Source organism: Triticum urartu, chromosome 3 (assembly GCF_003073215.2).
Source record: "Triticum urartu cultivar G1812 chromosome 3, Tu2.1, whole genome shotgun sequence".
NCBI classification, from domain to species: domain Eukaryota; kingdom Viridiplantae; phylum Streptophyta; class Magnoliopsida; order Poales; family Poaceae; genus Triticum; species Triticum urartu.
In genome coordinates this window covers 523,976,101-523,999,998 of record NC_053024.1, presented here as the reverse complement: position 1 = coordinate 523,999,998, position 23,898 = coordinate 523,976,101, and the positions used below count along the sequence as shown (strand labels likewise).

Below are 23,898 nucleotides of genomic sequence, written 5' to 3'. Positions count from 1 at the left end.
AAGCAAGATGACATGATGTAGAGGGATAGACTCATGCAATATGAAGAAAACCCCATCTTGTTATCCTCGATGGCAACAATACAATACGTGCCTTGCTGCCCTTACTGTCACCGAGAAAGGACACCGCAAGATTGAACCCAAAGCTAAGCACTTCTCCCATTGCAAGAAAGATCAATCTAGTAGGCCAAACCAAACTGATAATTCGAAGAGACTTGCAAAGATAACCAATCATACATAAAAGAATTCAGAGAAGATTCAAATATTATTCATAGATAGACTTGATCATAAACCCACAATTCATCGGTCTCAACAAACACACCGCAAAAAGAAGATTACATCGAATAGATCTCCACAAGAGAGGGGGAGAACATTGTATTGAGATCCAAAAAGAGAGAAGAAGTCATCTAGCTACTAACTATGGACCCGTAGGTCTGAAGTAAACTACTCACACTTCATCGGAGGGGCTATGGTGTTGATGTAGAAGCCCTCCGTGATCAATGCCCCCTCCGGCGGAGCTCCGGAACAGGCCCCAAGATGGGATCTCATGGATACAGAAAGTTACGGCGGTGGAATTAGGGTTTTGGCTCTTGTTCTAATTGTTTGGGGGTACATGGATATATATAGGAGGAAGAAGTATGTCGGTGGAGCAACAGGGGGCCCACGAGGGTGGGGGCGCACCTGGGGGTAGGCGCGCCCCCCTACCTTGTGGCCTCCTGTTACGTGGCTTGACGTAGGGTCCAAGTCTCCTGAGTTGTATTCGATGAGAAAATCACGTTCCCGAAGGTTTCATTCCGTTTGGACTCCGTTTGATATTCCTTTTCTTTGAAACCCTAAAACAGGCAAAAAACAGCAATTCTGGGCTGGGCCTCCGGTTAATAGGTTAGTCCCAAAAATAATATAAAAGTGGATAATAAAGCCCAATAATGTCCAAAACAGTAGATAATATAGCATGGAGCAATCAAAAATTATAGATACGTTGGAGACGTATCAAGCATCCCCAAGCTTAATTCCTGCTCGTCCTCGATTAGGTAAATGATAAAAATAGAATTTTTTATGCGGAGTGCTACATGGCATAATTTTAATGTAATTCTTCTTAATTGTGGTATGAATATTCAGATCCGAAAGATTCAAGACAAAAGTTCATATTGACATAAAAATGATAATATTCAGGCATACTAACTAAGCAATTATGTCTTCTCAAAATAACATGGCCAAAGAAAGTTCATCCCTACAAAATCATATGGTTTAGTCATGTTTCATTTTCGTCACACAAGAATGCTATCATCATGCACAACCCCGATGACAAGCCAAGCAATTGTTTCATACTTTAGTAATCTCAAACCTATAAACTTTCACGCAATATATGAGCGCGAGCCATGGACATAGCACTATAGGTGGAATAGAATATAATGAGGGGGTTATGTGGAGAAGACAAAAAAGGAAGTCTCACATCAACGAGGCTAATCAATGGGCTATGGAGATGCCCACCGATTGATGTTAATGCAAGGAGTAGGGATTGCCATGCAACGGATGCACTAGAGCTATAAATGTATGAAAGATCAACAAAAGAAACTAGTGGGTGTGCATCCAACTTGCTTGCTCACGAATACCTAGGGCACTTGAGGAGGCCCATTGTTGGAATATACAAGCCAAGTTCTATAATGAAAAATTCCCACTAGTATATGAAAGTGATAACATGAGAGACTCTCTACTATGAAGATCATGGTGCTACTTTGAAGCACAAGTGTGGCAAAGGATAGTAACATTGTCCCTTCTCTCTTTTTCTCTCATTTTTTTTCTTTGGGCCTTTTCTTTTTTTTATGGCCTTTCTCTTTTTTGGGCCTTCTCTTTTTTATGGCCTTTATCTTTTTTTATTCCTCACTTGGGACAATGCTCTAGAAAATGATGATCATCACACTTCTATTTATTTACAACTCAATGATTACAACTCGATACTAGAACAAAGATGACTCTATATGAATGCCTCCGGCGGTGTACCGGGATATGCAATGGACTAAGAGTGACATGTATGAAAGGATTATGAACGGTGGCTTTGCCACAAATACTATGTCAACTACATGACCATGCTAAGCAATATGACAATGATGAATGTGTCATGATGAACGGAATGATGGAAAGTTGCATGGCAATATATCTCGGAATGGCTATGGAAATGCCATAATATATACGTAGGTATGGTGGCTGTTTTGAGGAAGATATAAGGAGGTTTATGTGTGAAAGAGCGTATCATATCACGAGGTTTGGATGCACCGGCGAAGTTTGCGCCAACTCTCAATGTGAGAAAGGGCAATGCACGGTACCAAAGAGGCTAGCAAGGACGGAAGGGTGAGAGTGCGTATAATCCATGGACTCAACATTAGTCATAAAGAACTCACATACTTATTGCAAAAATCTACGAGTCATCAAAAACCTCAGTACTACGCGCATGCTCCTAGGGGGATAGATTGGTAGGAAAAGACCATCGCTCGTCCCCGACCGCCACTCATAAGGAAGACAATCAAATAACACCTCATGTTTCAAATTTGTTGCATAACGTTTACCATACATGCATGCTATGGGACTTGCAAACCTCAACAAAAGTATTTCTCAATTTCACAACTACTCAACTAGCACGACTTTGATATTATTACCTCCATGTCTCAAAACAATCATCAAGCATCAAACTTCTCTTAGTATTCAACACACTCATAAGAAAGTTTTTATTATTAATCTTGCATACCAAGCATATTAGGATTTTAAGCAAATTACCATGCTATTAAGACTCTCAAAATAATCTAAGTGAATCATGAGAGATCAATAGTTTATATAAAACAAATCCACCACCGTGCTCTAAAAGATATAAGTGAAGCACTAGAGCAAAATTATATAACTCAAAAGATATAAGCGAAGCACATAGAGTATTCTAACAAATTCCAAATCATGTATGGCTCTCTCAAAAGGTGTGTACAGCAAGGATGATTGTGGTAAACTAACAAGCAAAGACTCAAATAATACAAGACGATCCAAGCAAAACACATATCATGTGGTGAATAAAAATATAGCTCCAAGTAAAGTTACCGATAGAAGTAGATGAAAGAGGGGATGCCTTCCTGGGCATCCCCAAGCTTTGGCTTTTAGGTGTCCTTATATTATCTTGGGGGTGCCATGGGCATCCCCAATCTTAGGCTCTTGCCACTCCTTGTTCCATAATCCATCAAATCTTTACCCAAAACTTGAAAACTTCACAACACAAAACTTAAAGTAGAAAATCTCGTGAGCTCCGTTAGCGAAAGAAAACAAAAGACCACTTCAAGGTACTGTAATGAACTCATTCTTTATTTATATGGGTGTTATACCTACTGTATTCCAACTTCTCTATGGTTTATAAACTAATTTACTAGCCATAGATTCATCAAAATAAGCAAACAACACACGAAAAACAGAATCTGTCAAAACAGAACAGTCTGTAGTAATCTGTAACTAGCGCAAGATCTGGAACCCCAAAAATTATAAAATAAATTGCTCGACGTGAGTAATTTATCTATTAATAATCTGAAAAAATAATTAACTAAATATCACTTTCCAAATAAAAATGAAAGCAGTTCTCGTGAGCGCTAAAGTTTCTGTTTTTTACAGCAAGTTCAACAAGACTTTCCCCAAGTCTTCCCAACGGTTCTACTTGGCACAAACACTAATTAAACACAAAAAACACAACCAAAACAGAGGCTAGATAATTTATTTGTTACTAAACAGGAGAAAAAATCAAGTATAAAAATAAAATTGGGTTGCCTCCCAACAAGCGCTATCGTTTAACGCCCCTAGCTAGGCATAACAAGCAAGAATAGATCTTGGTATTGCCATCTTTGGTAGGCAATCCATAAGTGGCTCTCATAATAGATTCATAAGGTAATTTAATTTTATTTCTAGGAAAGTGTTCTATGCCTTTCCTTAATGGGAATTGAAATCTAATATTTCCTTCCTTCATATCAATAATTGCATCAATCGTTCTAAGGAAAGGTCTACCAAGAATAATAGGACATGAAGGATTGCAATCTATGTCAAGAATGATAAAATCTACGGGCACGTAATTCCTATTTGCAACAATAAGAACATCATTAATTCTTCCCATACATTTCTTAATAGTGGAATCCACAAGGTGCAACTTTAGAGAGCAATCATCAAAATCACGGAAACCTAACAAATCACACAAAGTCTTTGGAATCGTGGAAACACTAGCACCCAAATCACATAAAGCATAGCATTCATGATCTTTAATTTTACTTTTAATAGTTGGTTCCCACTCATCATAAAGTTTTCTAGGGATAGAAACTTCCAATTCAAGTTTTTCTTCATAAGATTGCATCAAGGCATCAACGATATGTTTAGTAAATACTTTATTTTGACTATAAGCGTGAGGAGAATTTTGCATGGATTGCTGGAATACAATCAATCAAAGAGCAATTTTCATAGTTAAATTCCTTGAAATCCATAATAGTGGGTTTAGCAACATCTAGGGTTTTAATTTCTTCAATCCCACTTTTATCAAATTTAGCATCAAGATCAAAAGATTCAGAATTCTTGGAACGCCTACTAGGTAAAGGTGGATCATATTCAGTCCCATCATTATCAAGATTTATATTGCAAAACAAAGATTTAATAGGGGACACACCAATAACTTTTAGATCTTCATCATTATTTTCATAGGAACTAGAAGAACACGCTTTTATAAAGGCATCTTTCTTAGCACGCATCCTAGCGGTTCTTTCATTGCACTCATCAATGGAAATTCTCATGGCTTTGAGAGACTCATTGATATCATGCTTAGGTGGGATAGATCTAAATTTCAAAGAATCAACATCAAGAGAAATTCTATCAACGTTCCTAGCCAACTCATCAATCTTACGCAATTTTTCTTCAATCAAAGCATTGAAATTATTTTGCAAAGTAATAAATTCTTTAATATTAGATTCAAAATCAGAGGGCATATTATTATAATTTCCATAAGAATTATTGTAGAAATTACCATAATTATTAGAGGGATTACTAGGATAAGGCCTAGGATTAAAATTTCCTCTATACGCGTTGTTACCAATTTGTTCCTACCAACAAAATTAACATCCATAGATTCATTATTATTCTCAATCAAATTATACAAGGGCATGTCATTAGGATCAGAAGAAACATTCTTACCAGCAAATAATTTCATAAGTTCATCCATCTTTCCACTCAAAACATTAATTTCTTCTATCGCATGCACCTTTTTATTAGTAGATCTTTCAGTATGCCGTTGAGAACAATTAACCATAATATTATCTAGGAGTTTAGTAGCTTCTCCTAAAGTGATTTCCATAAAAGTGCCTCCCGCGGCCGAATCTAAGAGATTTCTAGAAGCAAAATTCAATCCGGCATAAAAGTTTTGTATAATCATCCACAATCATCAATCTTAAGCAATTTTTCTTCAATCATAGCATTAAAATTGTTTTGTGAAGTAATAAATTCTTTAATATTAGAATAAAAATCAGATGGCGTCTTATTATAATTTCCATAAGAATTGTTGTAGGAATTACCATAATTATTAGAGGGATTACTAGGATAAAGCCTAGGGTTGAAATTTCCTCTATACGCGTTATTACCAAAATTGTTCCTACCAACAAAATTCACACCCATAGATTCATTATTATTCTCAATCAAATTAGACAAGGGCATTTCATTAGGATCATAAGAAACACTCTTATTAGCAAATAATTTCATAAGTTCATCCATCTTTCCACTCAAAACATTAATTTCTTCTATCGCATGCACCTTTTTATTAGTAGATCTTTCAGTATGCCATTGAGAATAATTAACCATAATATTATCTAGGAGTTTAGTAGCTTCTCCTAAAGTGATTTCCATAAAAGTACCTCCCGCGGACGAATCTAAAAGATTTCTAGAAGCAAAATTCAATCCGGCATAAAATTTTTGTATAATCATCCATAAATTCAAACCATGTGTTGGGCAATTACGTATCATTAATTTCATTCTCTCCCAAGCTTGTGCAACATGTTCATGATCAAGTTGCTTAAAATTCATAATATCGTTTCTAAGAGAGATAATCTTAGCGGGAGGAAAATACTTAGAGATAAAAGCATCTTTGCACTTATTCCATGAATTAATACTATTTTTAGGCAAAGACGAAAACCAAGCTTTAGCAAGATCTCTAAGCGAAAAAGGCAATAGTTTCAATTTAACAATATCATTGTCCACATCTTTCTTCTTTTTCATGTCACACAAATCAATGAAGCTATTTAGATGGGTAGCGACATCTTCACTAGGAAGGCCGGAGAACGGATCTTTCATAACAAGATTCAGCAAAGCAGCATTAATTTCACAAGATTCAGCATCGGTGAGAGGAGCAATCGGAGTGCTAATAAAATCATTTTTGTTGGTATTGGTGAAGTCACACAATTTAGTATTATCTTGAGCCATCATGACAAGCAAGCAAACTAACACACAAGCAAACAAAAAGCAAGCGGGCAAAAAGAGGCAAATAGAGGGAGGATAGAGAGAGAGAGGGCAAATAAAACGGCAAGGGTGAAGTGGGGGAGAGGAAAACGAGAGGCAAATGGCAAATAATGTAATGCGGGAGATAAGGGTATGTGATGGGTACTTGGTATGTTGACTTTTGCGTAGACCTCCCCGGCAACGGCGCCAGAAATCCTTAACTCTTTTAGCACTGTGTTGGTTTTCCCCGAAGAGGAAGGGATGATGCAGCAAAGTAGCGTAAGTATTTCCCTCAATTTTTGAGAACCAAGGTATCAATCCAGTAGGAGGCTACGCGCGAGTCCCTCGCACCTGCACAAAACAAATAAATCCTCGCAACCAACGCAAATATGGGTTGTCAATCCCTATAGGGACACTTACGAGAGTGAGATCTGATAGATATGATAAAGATAATATTTTTGGTATTTTTATGATAAAGATGCAAAGTAAAATAAAGGCAAAGTAAAATAGCAAAGTAAATAACTAAGTAGTAGGAGATTGATATGATAAAGATAGACCCGGGGGCCATAGGTTTCACTAGTGGCTTCTCTCGAGAGCATAAGTATTCTACGGTGGGTGAACAAATTACTGTTGAGCAATTAACAGAATTGAGCATAGTTATGAGAATATCTAGGTATGATCATGTATGTAGGCATCACGTCTGAGACAAGTAGACCGACTCCTGGCTGCATCTACTACTATTACTCCACTCATCGACCGCTATCCAGCATGCATCTAGAGTATTAAGTTAAAAACAGAGTAACGCCTTAAGCAAGATGACATGATGTAGAGGGATAGACTCATGCAATATGAAGAAAACCCCATCTTGTTATCCTCGATGGCAACAATACAATACGTGCCTTGCTGCCCTTACTGTCACCGGGAAAGGACACCGCAAGATTGAGAAAGATCAATCTAGTAGGCCAAACCAAACTGATAATTCGAAGAGACTTGCAAAGATAACCAATCATACATAAAAGAATTCAGAGAAGATTTAAATATTATTCATAGATAGACTTGATCTTAAACCCACAATTCATCGGTCTCAACAAACACACCGCAAAAAGAAGATTACATTGAATAGATCTCCACAAGAGAGGGGAGAACATTATATTGAGATCCAAAAAAAGAGAAGAAGCCATCTAGCTACTAACTATGGACCCATAGGTCTGAAGTAAACTACTCACACTTCATCGGAGGGGCTATGGTGTTGATGTAGAAGCCCTCCGTGATCGATGCCACCTCCGGCGGAGCTCCGGGACAGGCCCCAAGATGGGATCTCGTGGACACAGGAAGTTACGGCGGTGGAATTAGGGTTTTGGCTCCTGTTCTGATTATTTGGGGGTACGTGGATATATATAGGAGGAAGAAGTACGTCGGTGGAGCAACAGGGGGCCCACGAGGGTGGGGGCGCACTTGGGGGGTAGGCGCGCCCCCTACCTCGTGGCCTCCTGTTACGTGGCTTGACATATGGTCCAAGTCTCCTGAGTTGTATTCGATGAGAAAATCACGTTCCCGAAGGTTTCATTCCGTTTGGACTCCGTTTGATATTCCTTTTCTTCGAAACCCTAAAACAGACAAAAAACAGCAATTCTGGGTTGGGCCTCTGGTTAATAGGTTAGTCTCAAAAATAATATAAAAGTGGATAATAAAGCCCAATAATGTCCAAAACAGTAGATAATATAGCATGGAGCAATCAAAAATTATAGACATGTTGGAGACGTATCAGCGTCATTGCAAACGAAGACTTGACTAAAGAATTCAGACTTGGAATCATGTTGGAGAAATATGTTATTTGCAATTGTAAAACCAGTTTCACAGTTTAGAAAATTTGCCCGAGGGAAGGTTTACATAGAAGTAAATCTATCAACTAATCAAGAAGCACAGAAAAGTGTAAAGTACAAACCTGCTTGAAGATCAAGCATCTGAATGAGCATAAATGTAATATTTACTCCAGCTACAACAAATGGATATTCCCACAATGCTTTGTCACCATTTTGCTTACAAAGGAGCTGCTCAAAGGATTTCTGCACAGAAAGTGCCTGATTGAGATGAATGAAAGGCCAAACATATAAAAATATAAATATTACCTATCTTAATAATTCAATAATAAATATTATGCATTGCTGTTATTAGCAAAGGATCATTAGTTGTTCAATTTTGAAAGGAGGAAGTGTTCCATTGCTAGCTGAATAGATTCGTACAACTGTATATCACATGAGTCCTTAGATTCTTCCCTGCTCTAGCTAAAAGAAAATCTTTGAAGCCTAGCAACTGGCGAGAAGCGCGATGAATCTAAACCAACACTTCAGTAAGGGAAATTGTAGTCACTAGATAGTTCTTAGCAAAGTAAAGTAAATTCTCCAAAGAGATAAAGCCTCCACCCCTGTAATTCCAGCACAATATATGATTCCGGATCCAAGATAGAATTAAGAAATTATTTATTTTGTAAAGGGCGTGTGTGGGAATAAACGAACAAAACAATACCTAAAATCTGTGGATGGATCTTTCCCTTGCCATCCCATCTCCTTCCATTGATCTGATACTAGTCCTAGAAGTTTAGTCCCAAGAAAAGAAGCATGCCAAAGGGCTTTGAGTGCTTCCTAATGAATAAAAGGTGTGATGAATGGGTTATGGGTTATCAAATGTAGCATCGAAATGTATGTTCAGGTTTGCTAGATCAATATAAACTATTAATAGTAATAGAAAACAGATTATAAGCAAGCATGTGCTGATGCACTGCAGGTCATTTGGGCAAGTTACTCATGCCAAATATCACGTCCTTAGTTCTACAGGCACGGTGAGTCCAACTTACTAATTTACTGAGTCACACACGTCCAGCAAATCCTCATACCCCGGGGACATCATACTACTCTGTTCTATTAAAGCAAACATGAGCACAACCATTTTGTTAGATACCACACTATACAACGTCAGACAATAGTGGCCAGCCTTATATAAGCACAGCCAATTCCAGAGAGCAGTATTTGTTGGACCATCGTATTAGTCAGAAACAATTCATCCAGGGATGGATATATCATGTCGTAATCTAAGCACAAGTATAATATAATGAAACACGACAGTTGCACTTGCTGTGATTTCAGTTATCCTTTGCATTCATGTTTGAAAAGCAATCGTGTGATTACTACAGCCACAAATACCGAGCACTGTTCACCTAAATCGGGGTCAGATCGAAGGAAATGTGCGCGTCGTTGTCCCTCATCTGCACGGAGACGCAGGTGGTGGTGGCCGGAGAGGTGGCGCAGGGGAAGGAAGGAGCCGCCATGCTGCTCCATGCGGCTCGCGGGTGCTGCCCTCCCCCGTCCCCCTCCCTCCTTCCTCTTCCTCTTCCTATAGTGCCTGCGTACACGCTGCAATCAGCACGGATCCCCATGGCAGGCTCAGGCCGTGGCTTGATCCTGGCGGGCGGGATTCGGTCCTTCCTACTGTCGGGTCAGACCTCCATGGAGGAGACGACGACGGCGACCATGGTGGTCGCAGCCCAGGTCGACGATGGCGCGCCGATGCCGCCGTGGATCTGGTCTCGCCCGATCTGGGGCCTTCCCTCTTTCCCTTCGCTTGAGAGAGAAGGAGAAGGAGCGTGGCGCTGGAGGAAGAGGATGCCGCCGGTGCTTGTGGGAGGAGGGGGCCACCGCCAGCGTGATTGGGTTAGAGGAGAGCGGCGCGGCGGCGGGAATCGGCGAAGAATGTGGAGTGTGTTCGCGGATTCATGGGGTGGCGGCGGCGCGGAGATCATGGGGAGGGGAATTCGATTTAGACGAGGAGATGGGGGATTTCAGGCCTGTTAAAAAACCCAGTACTTAGTAGTAGCGCGGGTTTTTATCCCTTGCTACTACTATGGTATGTTCTGGGGGTACGATAGAGACCGCTTAGTAATAGTAAGGAGTAAAATCTCATGCTATTACTATCAACTTAGTAGTATCACGGGTTTATAACCTTCGCTACTACTATGGCATGTTCCTTGGGGGCACAATAGAGACCGCTTAGTAGTAGCGAGGGTTAAAAACCCGCACTACGACTATCAACTTAGTAGTAGCGAGGGGTAAAAACCCACGCTACTAGTAAGTAGCAGTAGCGAGGGGTATAAACCCACGCTACTAGTAAGCGTCTATGTATAAGCGTTTCCCTAGTAGTGTCTTGATTCTCAATACAATGGTCTCTTGGAGATCCATATGATGTAACTCTTTTGCGTGTGTTTGTTGGGATCGATGAACTTTGAGTTTATGATCAGATCTATCTTTTTATATCCATGAAAGTATTTGAGTTTCTTTGATCTCTTTTATGCATGATTGCTTATAGCCTCGTATTTCTTCTCCCATATTTGGGTTTTGTTTGGCCAACTTGATCTATTTATCTTGCAATGGGAAGAGGTGCTTTGTAGTGGGTTCGATCTTACGGTGCTTGATCACTACAAAAAAAAGACACTTCCATGATGATACATGTTTGTCACAGTAGGTCACGTTTTCTGTCATGCATGTACATCCATGATTTTATGACAGAATCAAGATAGTCATACATGTGCTATCGTAGAAGTGTTCCATGACATTACCAAAATTATCATCACGGAAGTGTCCACGTCCATGATGATAAATCATGCGTCATAGAAGTGCTTTCGTCAAGGGTGACCGACACGTGGCATCGACCGTAACGGCTCGCCGTTAAGCTATCGGGTCCGGTTTTGGATCCTATAACCCGTTAATAGCCCGGACCAATGGGGATTTTCCACGTGTAAAATTCTCATTGGCCGACGGAACCACGTGTCAGCTCCTCGTCGGGACAAATGTCATCCACTCATTGAACAGGAGGCACCTATGATACGTCGACACGTGGCACGGCCCAATAGAGGCCCATTCAGGTGAAAAGGTCGGCCCAGCTAAAGGCTCACCATGTTTTTTCAAACAATAGTGGGCTGACCCGTTAACAGCCTGCCATGTTTTGGGTCAAATTGAGGCCCATATCAGATCAGGCCCGTTCATAGCCTGCCGAGTTTTGGGCCAAATTACGGCCCATATCGGATCAGGCCCATTAACCGACCACTATACCTTTGGGCCCATTCTAAGATAGGTTTGTATTTCAGCCTGTTAAATGCACGTTTACCAGTTTGGCCCGATAATAGTTTCGGCCTGTTAGCGGCCCATGGAGTATCTGGGACGTTGTCGGCCCGGTTTAACTTTAGGCCATTTAATGGCCCATGCAGAAACTGGGATATTTCTTGTCTAAAGTAACTTTAGGCCTCGTAATGGCCCGTAGTCTTCATGGATAAATTTCAGCCCAACTGGCCTATCGGCCTGTTAATGGCCCATGTAACAGTTGGGCCTAATTACAGCCTGCGTTGAATTCGGCCTGCTTACAGCTCATCTGATAATGGCCCGTGACACTTTTGGGCCTATGGCCCGCGTGGATACCGGCCTACTTAAAGCCCATAATTTTATTGGGCCAAACAGGACCGAGATATATTTTGGCCTGTTAACTGCTCGTCCTATTTGGGCCCAACATGGGCCTTAGGCAGTTTCGGCCTGTATTGGCCCGTGAATTTTTTTGGCTCAACGCTAGCCCAATCTAGGTTTTAGCCTGTTAAAAGCCCATGGTATTCTTTGGCCCAGCTGGCCAGAACTTTACTCGGCCTATTAAAGGCGGGAGACTACTATAGGTTTAGACCTGCTAATGGCCCAAGATGATTATATGCCCATGTTTTGGCCCATATGAGTAATGGGCCGACCTGAAGACCGACAACACTGAGATCCACTGAACCTTCCGGCCTAAATTACAGCATACCGACCAAAGAATAAACTTAGACTATACAATAAAGAAATTACGTCATATTACATCCACTGAATCAAAGTTCCCTACCGGTGATAATAAAGCGCAACATGACCGCGGATTACATACACTGGGCATCAAAGGTCGCCACCAGTGCATATAAACGCGCCGATAAAAGAATATACAAAACTGAGAGCACTTCAGAAGGCACTAGGCCTGGCAAGGTCGGGCCCCGCAAGCAGCCGAACAAGCTGATGAGACCTCAGTTGTGTCAACGATAGATGCTTCATCCCTAGCTGTATGGCACCATAGTGCGCACGGCAGTCCCCTGACATCTTCATTATATCTTTGACTTCAAGTCGGAGCTGAGCTGAAGCAAGCATTTCCGCTTTAAGTTGAGACTGAAGAAGTCGAACTGATTGTTTGAGACTGAAGAAGTCGAACTGATTGAGGCAGCGACTGCATAGAGGTTGTCTCACACCTGCTGGTGAGTAGTTTCAACTCACTATCCTCATCAAGACAAGACCTTGGGGTCATCTCATTGTCCTCAAGATGGTTTGGCTCACTATCTTCCCTAAAGTTCTGCCTAGCATAAGAGATACGACTCTGAAAGAGAAATAAGGAGACACGTAACAGGTTTCACAATTATATAAGCAAATAAATGGATCTGTTCTGCATAAGGAACATGTTTTTACAACTACAATTTAAAATTGGTAGTTGTTGCAAACATCCAATCAGATGTAAACAACAAAGTAAACATCAGTGGAGGAAATTATGCCTATCTAAATCTATACTAGAACAAAGTTTGAAGGCTTGAGAAGGATGAACTTACATTACATGTTAACACGGGCTGGACAAAGCCCTTCTCCATGTTGATGGAAGGATAATTCAATAAATTCCCCAAAGAAAATTCTTTATAAGCATTGCCATTATTCTACATTTTGCAAATAGTAAATATAGATCAAATAATATTGGAAGAAACAGAGGATAACGAAGCTCAGGTGCAAACTGATCAGACATAATCAAATAGCAATTAATTAAGTACAACGTTACAAGGCAAAAGGTACTGACAAGAAGAATGCAGACATCAACGTGTGCAGTGGCATTAGCTTTATTCAACATTTTGGTAAGATTAAATGTAGATATGATAATTTGTAGAAAGTGGAGGGCAGGGCAGATAAGATGAAGAGTAATGCTAGACAATCAACTATCTCGCAATGCAAGTACAGTAATACCACCAACATCCGTTATTACTTGTCGCTCAAATGGATGTATCTAGCACTATTAAGTTCTAAATACATCCAATTGATCAACAATTAATTTGATACAGAGGGAGTACATGACAACAGGTACTTACATGAGCAATCCAAAACTTCATAACCATTGTGTTAATTCTACATTTATCTAATAGTACATATAGATCTTATAATTTCAAGCAAAGGGAGGATAAAGAAGCGAACATTTACAGTGATGCTACATAATCAAACAACAATGAGTGTAAGTATGTTGACAAAGGGCAAGAGGTACTGATAAGAGCAATGCAGAGCCCAGTATTGTCGTGAGATCCTATGATCCTTTGAGCAAGGAGATTCATCTGAAATTAGTTTTCATACAAGAGAGAAGGTAAGGCACATGCAGAAGTTTAGGAGTTCAAATTTTGAATTGATATCATAGACAGTACCTAACGCTGGGCTCTCAGTAGTTCTAATAGGGGTTTGGCCACTAGAGTAGGGGTAAAGTGTGGTACAGTTGGGCATGTGTTTTCTATGGCTGCTGATCTATCTGATTTAACAGGTATCACTACCTTTTCCAAATACCTTGTACTCCTTGAGGATCTGCACTCACCCTCTTCCTTTTGGACATCTATTACAAAAGAACAACATTTGACTGGAAAAACATAGTATGACGACACATGGAATAGGTACAGAAAATGGATAGGTATGGCATATACTCATATATGATGCTTAAACTAAGCAGATTTGTGTAATAAGGTAGAAGTAATGCAAGAGGTCAGATGCAAAATATGTGCGACCAATACAACCTTGCCAAGTTAGAGCAAGCACCTTGATGGGTGAATAAGATAGGCCATCCTCCACCATGCCAAGTTTGTTAGCCAGTGGATTGTTTCGCAATATTCCTCTCGTGCACCCATTCTCATATTCATTTTGATAATGTTCAATATCTGACATGCATTAAAACATAAAAACACGTGAGATTATCTTTGTAATGCAGAAGTGACTCTAATTCAATACTTCCTCCCTGTAAACCACTTTGTGCTATCTCTGCAATTCTTCTAAGAGGTGCCATGCATGTTGGAATTTGGTGTGTGCATTAATATAATGTGGCCTACTACTGAAAATATGAGAGATCCAGAAGTGATGATACTTCGCAGATGACAGCTTCAACATATAGTAAAGAAGAACAAGTCGACCTGACCTGACAGATTCAAAATATACTAAGGGAGAATAACTCGACCTGATCAGTCGACCGCAAGAGAAGAGGATCATCTTAAAGAAGAGCAGAAGAGCAAGCAGATTGAAGATATTACAAGTCTTTCTATACAATGTCGGTTGGCCACCCATGATGAACCAAAGCGCACAGAGAAATACTATTCCTTCCAGTCTCTCCATATGTGGCTCACATGTATTTCGAAACCAAAGTAGGAACATTTAGCTGACCAACTAAACATCTCTCAGTTTTACTAATATCAGCACAATATCATATTTGAATTTGTACAACTAAGTTTGTTTAGCTCGATGGGTGGAGCAGTGCTATTATGACACGAACCACATAGGCTAATCATGGTCATCATAAAATGGGGAAACCATAAGCATGATGAGTATAGTGTTGACCGTGGCAGTGGGATGGCAGATCTGAAGCTGCAAACCACGCAAAGGGTACTTAGCAACCGATGTTTGCTTTGAAATAACAACTAAGATTTGGTATGGACAAGAAAGTACAATCAACAAGTGACAAAGAAATGCAATTCTGCTGTCTCTCTATATGTCGCGACATGCATTTGGAAACTCAAGTGGGACCTTTAGCTAACCAATTAAATGTGTCTGTTAACTAATATCAGTATCATATCACAATCATATTTGAACAACTAAGCTTTGGAATTTTGAGTGTTGTGTTGTTTAGCTTGAAGGGTGGAGTAATGCTAGTACGACAGAAAGCACCTACGCAGATCATAGTAGAGTAGATAAAAGGGGAAAACCCTAAGCATCAAGAGTAAAATCAGGAAAGTGGAACTAGCTGGACCAGTGGGTGGCACACATGCTTTTCAAAACGAATATAGGAACATTAGGTGACCAATTAAACATTCTCTGTTTTAGTAATATGAGCATCATATCATATTTGTATTTCAACTTGTAAGCTTTGGAAATATGAGTGGCATGTTGTTTCGCTTGATGGGTTGAGGTCTCGAGGAGCAGTGCTAGCACGACACGAAGCAGTGAAGCACCTACGATGATGGTAGTGAATATAAAGGGGGGAAACCATAAGCTTTATGAGTATAGTGACCGTGCCATGGCGGATCTGAAGGTGCAAACCGGACAAAGCTACTTCACAATCAATGTTTGCTTTCAACTAGCCACTACGATTTGGTATGGACAAGAAAAGTACAGTAAACAATTTACGATCTATTTTTTGGGTGAGATCAATAACTTAAGCACATATGGAAGAGTACCACCTCTCTTGCGACGCCGTGTAGGCCCCTGCTAATTCGTTGAGGGTGTTGCGGGTGCGATGGCTGTCGGCGGCGGGGAAGAAGACTTTAGACGGCAAACGGCCGGGTCAGGGGATAAATCATGTTTCCGTGGTGAGGCGGTCGTAGGAGCGGCAACGACAAGGTGGACGATGGCGCTGATGAAGCGAGACAACGCGATGAAAGGATCCTGGTCCAGCGCTGTGGATGAGAGACGTCCATATCTTGCAGTGGACGATGGGGTAGGGGTAGCGGCTCCGACAAGGTGGAGGATGGGGTGGCGGATGGAGGAGGCTGGCCGCATTGGGGAGGTTGTCGTGGCGCCGATTGTGTATGAATGGGGAAATGGAGGGGGAGGGGGGATCTCAAACTTTGGGACGCGCTTGTCTGAAATGTGGGAAAGTTATGAACTTATCCCCCATTTAAAATTTTAGACATCACGTCGGTTGGGGATAGGACAGTAATCTCACATCTCCCAAATATTTGCCGGTAACGATTTCAGGCAAGGAGAGGGTGTTTTGGCGCCCACGGTTGGCGCCCATAGTGTATGAACAGGGCTGACAGGTAGGGCGGTTGTGTCACGTCTGAGGGAAGTTACACATCTGCCCCTATTTAAAATATTAGCATACATCGATTTTGGACGAGGAGAGTTTGTTTTGCCGCCCACCGTGGATGAATGGGGAAATGGAGGGAGAGACACATGTCTTCCGAACGAGCTTGAATCAAATGTGTTTTACCCCCCACGTTTGGCGCCCACCGTGTCTGAATGGGTTCAGAGGCCATCGTGTCATGTCTGATTGAAGTTACTAGTCTACTCCTATCGACAGCAGTGTAAATCTGGTCGATAAGGATGTCAAGCGTCAGGGGTAGACAGTAATTTCCATCTCGCAAACACTTGCTTCGGGAAGCCCACAAATGATAGTGGATGTTTAGCCACTTCTTTCAAAACTTGGGAGAATTAGCATTCACATTTTCCCTGGGCCCTGGCAACTAAATCCAAATCCATTTTTTATTCGATTACAAATATCCACAGATAATTCTACGTTTTGTTATTTATTTCTTCAAAACCACAACAAAGATTTATTCCACCTTTATATATGATTATGATTTAGAAATGCCATGATCATCGAATTCAGTAGGTTGGACACACTTTGAGTCAAATAGTTATTTCATCCAATACAATATGCTCACACGAAAAATAGTCCACCTTATGTCAATCATACAAGTACTAAGGATTACCTCGCCTAAAAAATTCGGATCATTACAACTCATGGACAACATAGGGGGTCTTACGACATAATCCATTCAGAGACATGACACAACATGCAAGTACAATAATCTAATGACAATTTCAACTGGTATCTAAAGAAGAACTGGGATTACCCTAGGCTTCAGATAGCAGAAGCAGCAGGACCTCATTCGTCTTCAAATGCAACATTCTTACTTCCTCCAATTCTTGGGTTGCTGGCATAATGCGTGCAGCTAATTGCATGATTTCCAGCTTCAAGATCGAGATTACCTCATTCATGGCAGCCACACCATCTCTTTATGCCTCTAGTATAGCCTCAAGAACTATAATATCTGTGCTCAGACTGCTCTCCGGCGGTGTTGCCTCTGAACTGGTACCATCTAGTAACATGCATGGCGCACTACTTCCACAAATAGATTCTAGGGTTGTACATTGTGTCCTAGTGTGAATGGCATCCTAAAAGGTTTCCGCTGGACATAAGTAAGAGATGGTTATCGCATGATCCAGGCAGTAAGCTTACATGGTAAACGACATACGAATTATTGTCGAGCATGGCAGGCTATATTTAAAGGGTTCGAAGCAGCATCAGCCGAAAAGAAATTAAAATGGTGAGATGAAACTAGGGATGTAAGTGGCAAATAAACAACATCCGCCAGTCCCATCTAGTTAGTTTTTGCTAGCTCCCTAGTTCATTTTCCTCAAAAAACAAAAACTCTTTTGAACTATCATATCACTAGTGGACTTGAATCGGGATTAAATGGGACCCAGTTGACATCCCTAGTCTTGTGATGAAGTTCAGAGGAGAAGTTAAGGACTCAAATGAACTAGGCATGCATTTCTTTACGATAGTACAACAGGCACTGCTGACATATTGGCCAACTCAGGTATAGCGTAACAAGTAACAAACAAGCATTCGAATCAAGCAATACAACAAAGTAGACAACTGAACTATTTGTAATTTTGTAGGATTATAGGTTGAGGGCACAAGCCAAGAAAGCAGCCCACACGCATTACATTTCACATGTACTAAAACACACTGGCTTACCATATGCTGCTGTGAAGCCTCGCTACTGTTGCAATGTTCTTTGAAGATATCGTCAGCATCCCATGTTGCAAATCTAGTTGTTGTACTTTATTCTGCACCCTCTATTTAGGTAAAATTAATTTTAATCGCATGACTGGTTCGAATTGATAATCAATGGTTCATCTAACTAATGAAAGAAGGGTGTGTGCATACACGAAAATATATCTGCTTCCCTCTATTTTTATGCATGTTCGAGGTGCCAGCCCCAAAAGAACAAATATTTTTCTTGATGGGGTTGCCAGCTCCATAATTAATAGAAGCATCAAATTATTCATGCAACTTGGGAAGATCAAGAACACACAAAAAAGTAATGAACAGAGGCTCGGAGCAGTGATGTAATAGCTAGCATCAGAAAATGTAGGGTAAAACGAACAAAAAGCAGCGGAACCACATGCTAGTTTGCTGATGTGTAATTAAGCATAGAGAACATGAAGCAGTATGATGGAACCAACAGGTGGCGTCAGAACAACACCATTATCATAAATATAGCATGCAATAAGTAAAATAGTAGGTAGTGATATCTAGGAAGTACAATAATACTTAGGACAAAACTAAAGCATATTAACTATATGTGCACTGGTATGTAATTTAGCACATGTAACATGTTCACTGCTAGAAGTATGGCCCTACAGGGGCAAGCAGAATAACGCGTCTCATGAAAAATTGAATGATGTCCGGAAGAAATTCAAAGGTGCGGTGCTTATGCTAAGAAAGTGAACATAGGCACCGGTCATTGGATAATAGTACCTGATTCTCGGTGGCGTATGGGTATCGTTGTCATACTTGATAGCTAAGGATCATCGATGGTGCTTGTGTTGCAGTTGAGTTTGGGCCACCTGTCGTCGTCGCTCAAACAGCTCCGGTGCTTCGGTTGCGGTGCCTGTCGACATGCAAGAAAGCTCATATGTGGTAAGTGAACAGTTGCACGATCAAGAAGAGAAAAACCTAAGGAATACAAATCGAAATAACCTAATGAGGTTGTGGCGTCAGTAAAGTAGGCCCAGTGGAGTTGAATATGGCGTCCGTGGAGCGGATCCGGTGCAGTGGATGAAGGCTTCGGCGGGCGCGGTGTATAGTGCTTTCGGTGAGGCGGATCTGTTGCGGTGGATGAGGGCTTTTATGAAGGGCCAGCGATGGGGCGGATGAGGGAGTCAGTGAAGGGCCTACACTGTGGTGGACGAGGGTGCCGGTTAAGAAGATCTGGTGCGGTGGACCATGATGGCGGTCAAGGAGATCTGGAGCGGTGGACAAGCCAGTTGCTGAAGCGGCTCCGGTGAAGTGGTGAGTTGGCAGTTGGGGGTTCCAAGGTGCGGAAGGTAGATCCGGCGGGGTGTGAGGTCCACCGCTGCGGCGGAGGACTAGATTCAGTGGCTTGCCGTGGTTGGGGGGGTCGGGGAGGGGCTCTGGGGAAGAATGTTGGGGGCAAAGAGGGGAAAACAATGGAGTTACCAAAGCAGCCATTTTCCGTTCATGTGGCAGGGGTAAACCAGGAATATCGCAGGGCTAAACTTTCGGGCGCGAGATATTTCGATGTGAGCGGGAAGTTTCAAAGCTTTTGGCGCCTGAAATTATAAGTGTTCTGCTCTTGTACGGCCGACTATGATATCATGGCCGAGAATTTATTTGTTTTGCACGCAAAAAAAGTGCAAGTTTTGAAAATCAATGTCTCCAACTCGAAACTTGATTGTCCATTCAATTCAAATATGGATCATTGAGCTAGTACAAGCAAATACCATCATACGGTCCAATTCAAATGAAATTCAAAATGTGTTTATCGTAAATATGATGACAAAAGCAAAAAATGTGTATGTGTATGAATAAAGTGGATGATTATAAAGTTTGAACATGCCCGTATGTGTATATCTCTAGGTTTGATATATGAATTTGAAATCACGAAATCCTGGCTTAAAAAATGTACCTCTGTTTAAATGAATTACAAAAGCTAATGATGGAGTCGAATTCCAAAATTCCAATCTTAGGTTTGTAATTCTGGTACATCAAGGTATATCACGCATGTTCAAAAGTATCGTTATCTCATAGTCCAAACTATGAAACAAATTGACCAACCATGACTGCACACACTATTGACCATATACATCTCAATTACGCTAAAGTCCCTCAAATATAGACACCTCACTCTTTATCTGAAGCCAACCCCCCCCCCCCACACACACACAAGTCGTTCTCTCCCCCAGACACGAACACACGAGCACATTAACACCCCCCTCTCTTCTAAAGTCCGGACCCCAATATAGGTATCTATCACTTTGTCTCTCAAGCATGCACACATCTCTTCCCCCACTCTCTAGGTCTCCGAGCATCTCTCTTTGCCAAGCACACGCACTATGTAGAGTGTATATTTCCCATACACAAAACGTCGCCCCCAAACATCTATCTCCCTAGTTATGTGGTTCTCGCACACTCACCTCACACACCACCCCCACTGCAAACAAGCACACTTTGTCTCCTTGTGCACCACTCTCCTATTTCTATCTCTCCCACATGCAGACCCACCCCAGCTCCTTCCCTGTATACATATATGTCGTGACTCTTTCCATAGCTCCCTAATATATCATCATTCTCAATCTCGCACGTTGTTCTCTACACCGTCTATTCTAGATCTCTCATGAAGTCTCTATCACACACACGATGACTCGCTTCCCTTACGTCTCCGTACATAGGCCAATTTCGAACAACATCAACATTGTCTCCCTATCTATACGCCATTTATGGACACAAACGACCCCTCTCCCCCCTCTCTTCCTCTCTCTCTCCGTCGCTCTCTCTCTCTCTCGCTCGCTCACTCACTCTCACACCCCTCTACCACACACACTCGATGTCTCTTCCAAATAGTCTGCTCCCCGGCCGCACCCATGCTATCCCGCTACTACACATGCCTTTGTCTCTTTGTGACACACATGTCACACCATTCCCCCTTCGCTTATACTAGGTTTACATCATTAGTGGTCTCTCTACTCCACATAGACACACTCCCTCTCACACACAAATGCGCATACAAACACACATAGACACACACAAACACCCATTTATCTGGATCCTAATCTCTCCCCATGTCCGCATGTGTATCTCACACACTCACTCTCTGATTATGTCTATGTGTCTCCACGTTACACAACACAAAGCCTCATGTACATGTCTCTCTCTATCCTCCACAGACATAGACACAAAGAATCTCTTATCATTGCCTCAGTCTCTAGACATATCACACACGCACACTGTCTCTCTCTCTCTCGCAAACACGCCCAACAAGGGTTTCCCTGTGAATAACTTACCGTCTATTCATCAATAGCTGTGGCAGTACGGCGAACACGAGACATGAAAAAGAATAAATCTACACATGCGTAGACCACCTAGTATGACTACTAGGACTAGAGCAAGCCGAAAACGCGCCGCCCTCACCCCCTCCTTATCGGCGACGGGAAAACCTTTGTTTTACATAGTCGAGAAGTCATTGTGCTAAGGCCCCACAGGCTGAGGCGTTGAATAGAATGTAGATCCTAGTTTACGGAAACAAGTATAGATAATAAGTTTGTATCTCCATACTTATATTTATTCTCTTATAAAAAACCGAGTTGGTGATGATGGTACGTGAGGGAGTCCTGGATTAGGTGGTCTCCGGACAGCCGGACTATACCATTTGGCCGGACTGTTGGACTATGAAGATACAAGATTGAAGACTTCGTCTCGTGTCCGGATGGGACTCTACTTGGCGTGGAAGGCAAGCTAGGCAATATGGATATGGATATCTCCTCCTTTATAACCGACCTTGTGTAACCCTAGCCCCCTCCGGTGTCTATATAAACCGGAGGGTTTTAGTCCGTAGGACAACATACAATCATACCATAGGCTAGCTTCTAGGGTTTAGCCTCTCTGATCTCATGGTAGATCAACTCTTGTAATACTCATATCATCAAGAATAATCAAGCAGGATGTAGGGTTTTACCTCCATCAAGAGGGCCCGAACCTGGGTAAACATCGTGTCCCCTTCCTCCTGTTACCATCCGCCTTAGACGCATAGTTCGGGACCCCCTACCCGAGATCCGCCAGTTATGACACCGACATTGGTGCTTTCATTGAGAGTTCCACTGTGTTGTCACCATAAGGCTTGATGGCTCCTTCGATCATTGCTAGTGATGCGGTCCAGGGTGAGGCTTTCCTCCCCGGACAGATCTTCATATTTGGCGGCTTTGCACTGCGGGCCAATTCGCTTGGCGATGTGGAGCAGATTGAGAGCTACGCCCCTGGCCATCAGGTCAGATTTGGAAACTTGAACTACACGGCCGACATCCGTGGAGACTTGATCTTCGATGGATTCGGGCCCATGTCGGATGCGCCGTACAGTCTTGACGAGCATGACGTAACTCTGCCGTCGGACAGTGTTCGGGAGATCGCATCCGCAGCTACTCCGTCCATCAATCCGGGAGCGGAGGGATGGACCCTGCCATGGAGGCCGCACTCTCAGTGGCGATTGAGCCAGATACTGACTTCACCCCTTACGAGAGCCGTGTCGCCAAACCACTGGATTCATCTCTGGCCATGGACTCCGAGCCGCTCATATCCATGCTCGTCGAGTCCGACTGGGTGCCGATCATGGAGTTCACCTCCACGGACATCTTTCAGCACTCACCCTTCGGGGATGTGCTAAATTCATTAAGGTCTCTCTCCCTATCAGGAGAACCTTGGCCGAACTATGCCCGGATAGAATGGGATGCGGATGACGAAGAAATTCGCTGCCCACCCACCACCCACTTAGTAGCCACTGTCGACGACTTAACCGACATGCTCGACTTCGGCTCCGAAGACTTCGACGGTATGGACGACGAGGCCGAAGACGAACAGGATCTACCGCCCTCGGGGCACTGGACCGCCACCTCATCATATGATATATATATGGTGGACACCCCCAAAGAAGCTAATGGCGACGAGAAAGCGGAGGATGACCCCTCCAAGAAGCAACCCAAGCGCCGACGTTAGCGGCGCCGGTCTAAGTCCCGCCACAGCAAGAGCAGTGATACCGACACAGGAGATAATAACACTCCAGATAGCACCGAAGACAACAACAATCCCCTCCAGCATGGTGCAGAGCTAGAGGACGAATAAGCTAGCCCCCCAGAGCAGGCAGCAGATGGAGAACCGGAGGAGGACAATTACATGCCTCTCTCCAAAGATGAGGCGAGCCTCGGCGACGACGAGTTTATCGTGCCTAAGGACCCCGTCGAGCAAGAGCGCTTCAAGCGCCGGCTTATGGCCACGGCAAGTAGCCTAAAGAAGAAACAACAACAGCTTCAAGCTGATCAAGACTTGCTAGCACACAGATGGACCGAAGTCCTTGCGGCGAAGGAGCATGAACTCGAACGCCCGTCCAAGAGTTACCCAAAACGCAGGTTGCTACCTCACCTCGAGGAGGAAGCACTGAAACCTCATTCACCAGTGTACGATGCGGCTGACCAGCCACTATGCGGCCGAGCCAGAGAGGCGTTTCAGCCTAAAGTTCAGACCGCACCCCGTCACCACTCAGTCAAAAATACTAAGGCC

General features: G+C 42.4%; 1 protein-coding gene across 1 annotated transcript; it reads right to left on the bottom strand.

The window, feature by feature from the left end:
* Positions 1 to 8,134: 8,134 nt before the first annotated feature.
* On the bottom strand, positions 8,135 to 9,429 carry LOC125546920 (ELMO domain-containing protein 2-like). Its single transcript, XM_048711012.1, has 4 exons — positions 9,346 to 9,429; positions 9,010 to 9,125; positions 8,854 to 8,908; positions 8,135 to 8,549 (listed from the first exon to the last, which is right to left on the bottom strand). The coding sequence occupies exons 1-4, from the start codon at positions 9,427 to 9,429 to the stop codon at positions 8,397 to 8,399; spliced, it is 408 nt and encodes a 135-aa protein (XP_048566969.1). The 3' UTR covers positions 8,135 to 8,396.
* Positions 9,430 to 23,898: the final 14,469 nt, after the last annotated feature.

Bases quoted from the DNA above. Each gene is read 5' to 3' on its own strand.
- LOC125546920 (XM_048711012.1), bottom strand. From the start codon at position 9,429: ATGGTTGTGCTCATGTTTGCTTTAATAGAACAGAGTAGTATGATGTCC. The intron at 8,909-9,009 runs GTATTGTTTTGT...CTGGAATTACAG, and splicing joins GATCCATCCACAGATTTTAG to GGGTGGAGGCTTTATCTCTT. The intron at 8,550-8,853 runs GTGACTACAATT...CTTTCTGTGCAG, and splicing joins ACTTTGCTAAGAACTATCTA to AAATCCTTTGAGCAGCTCCT.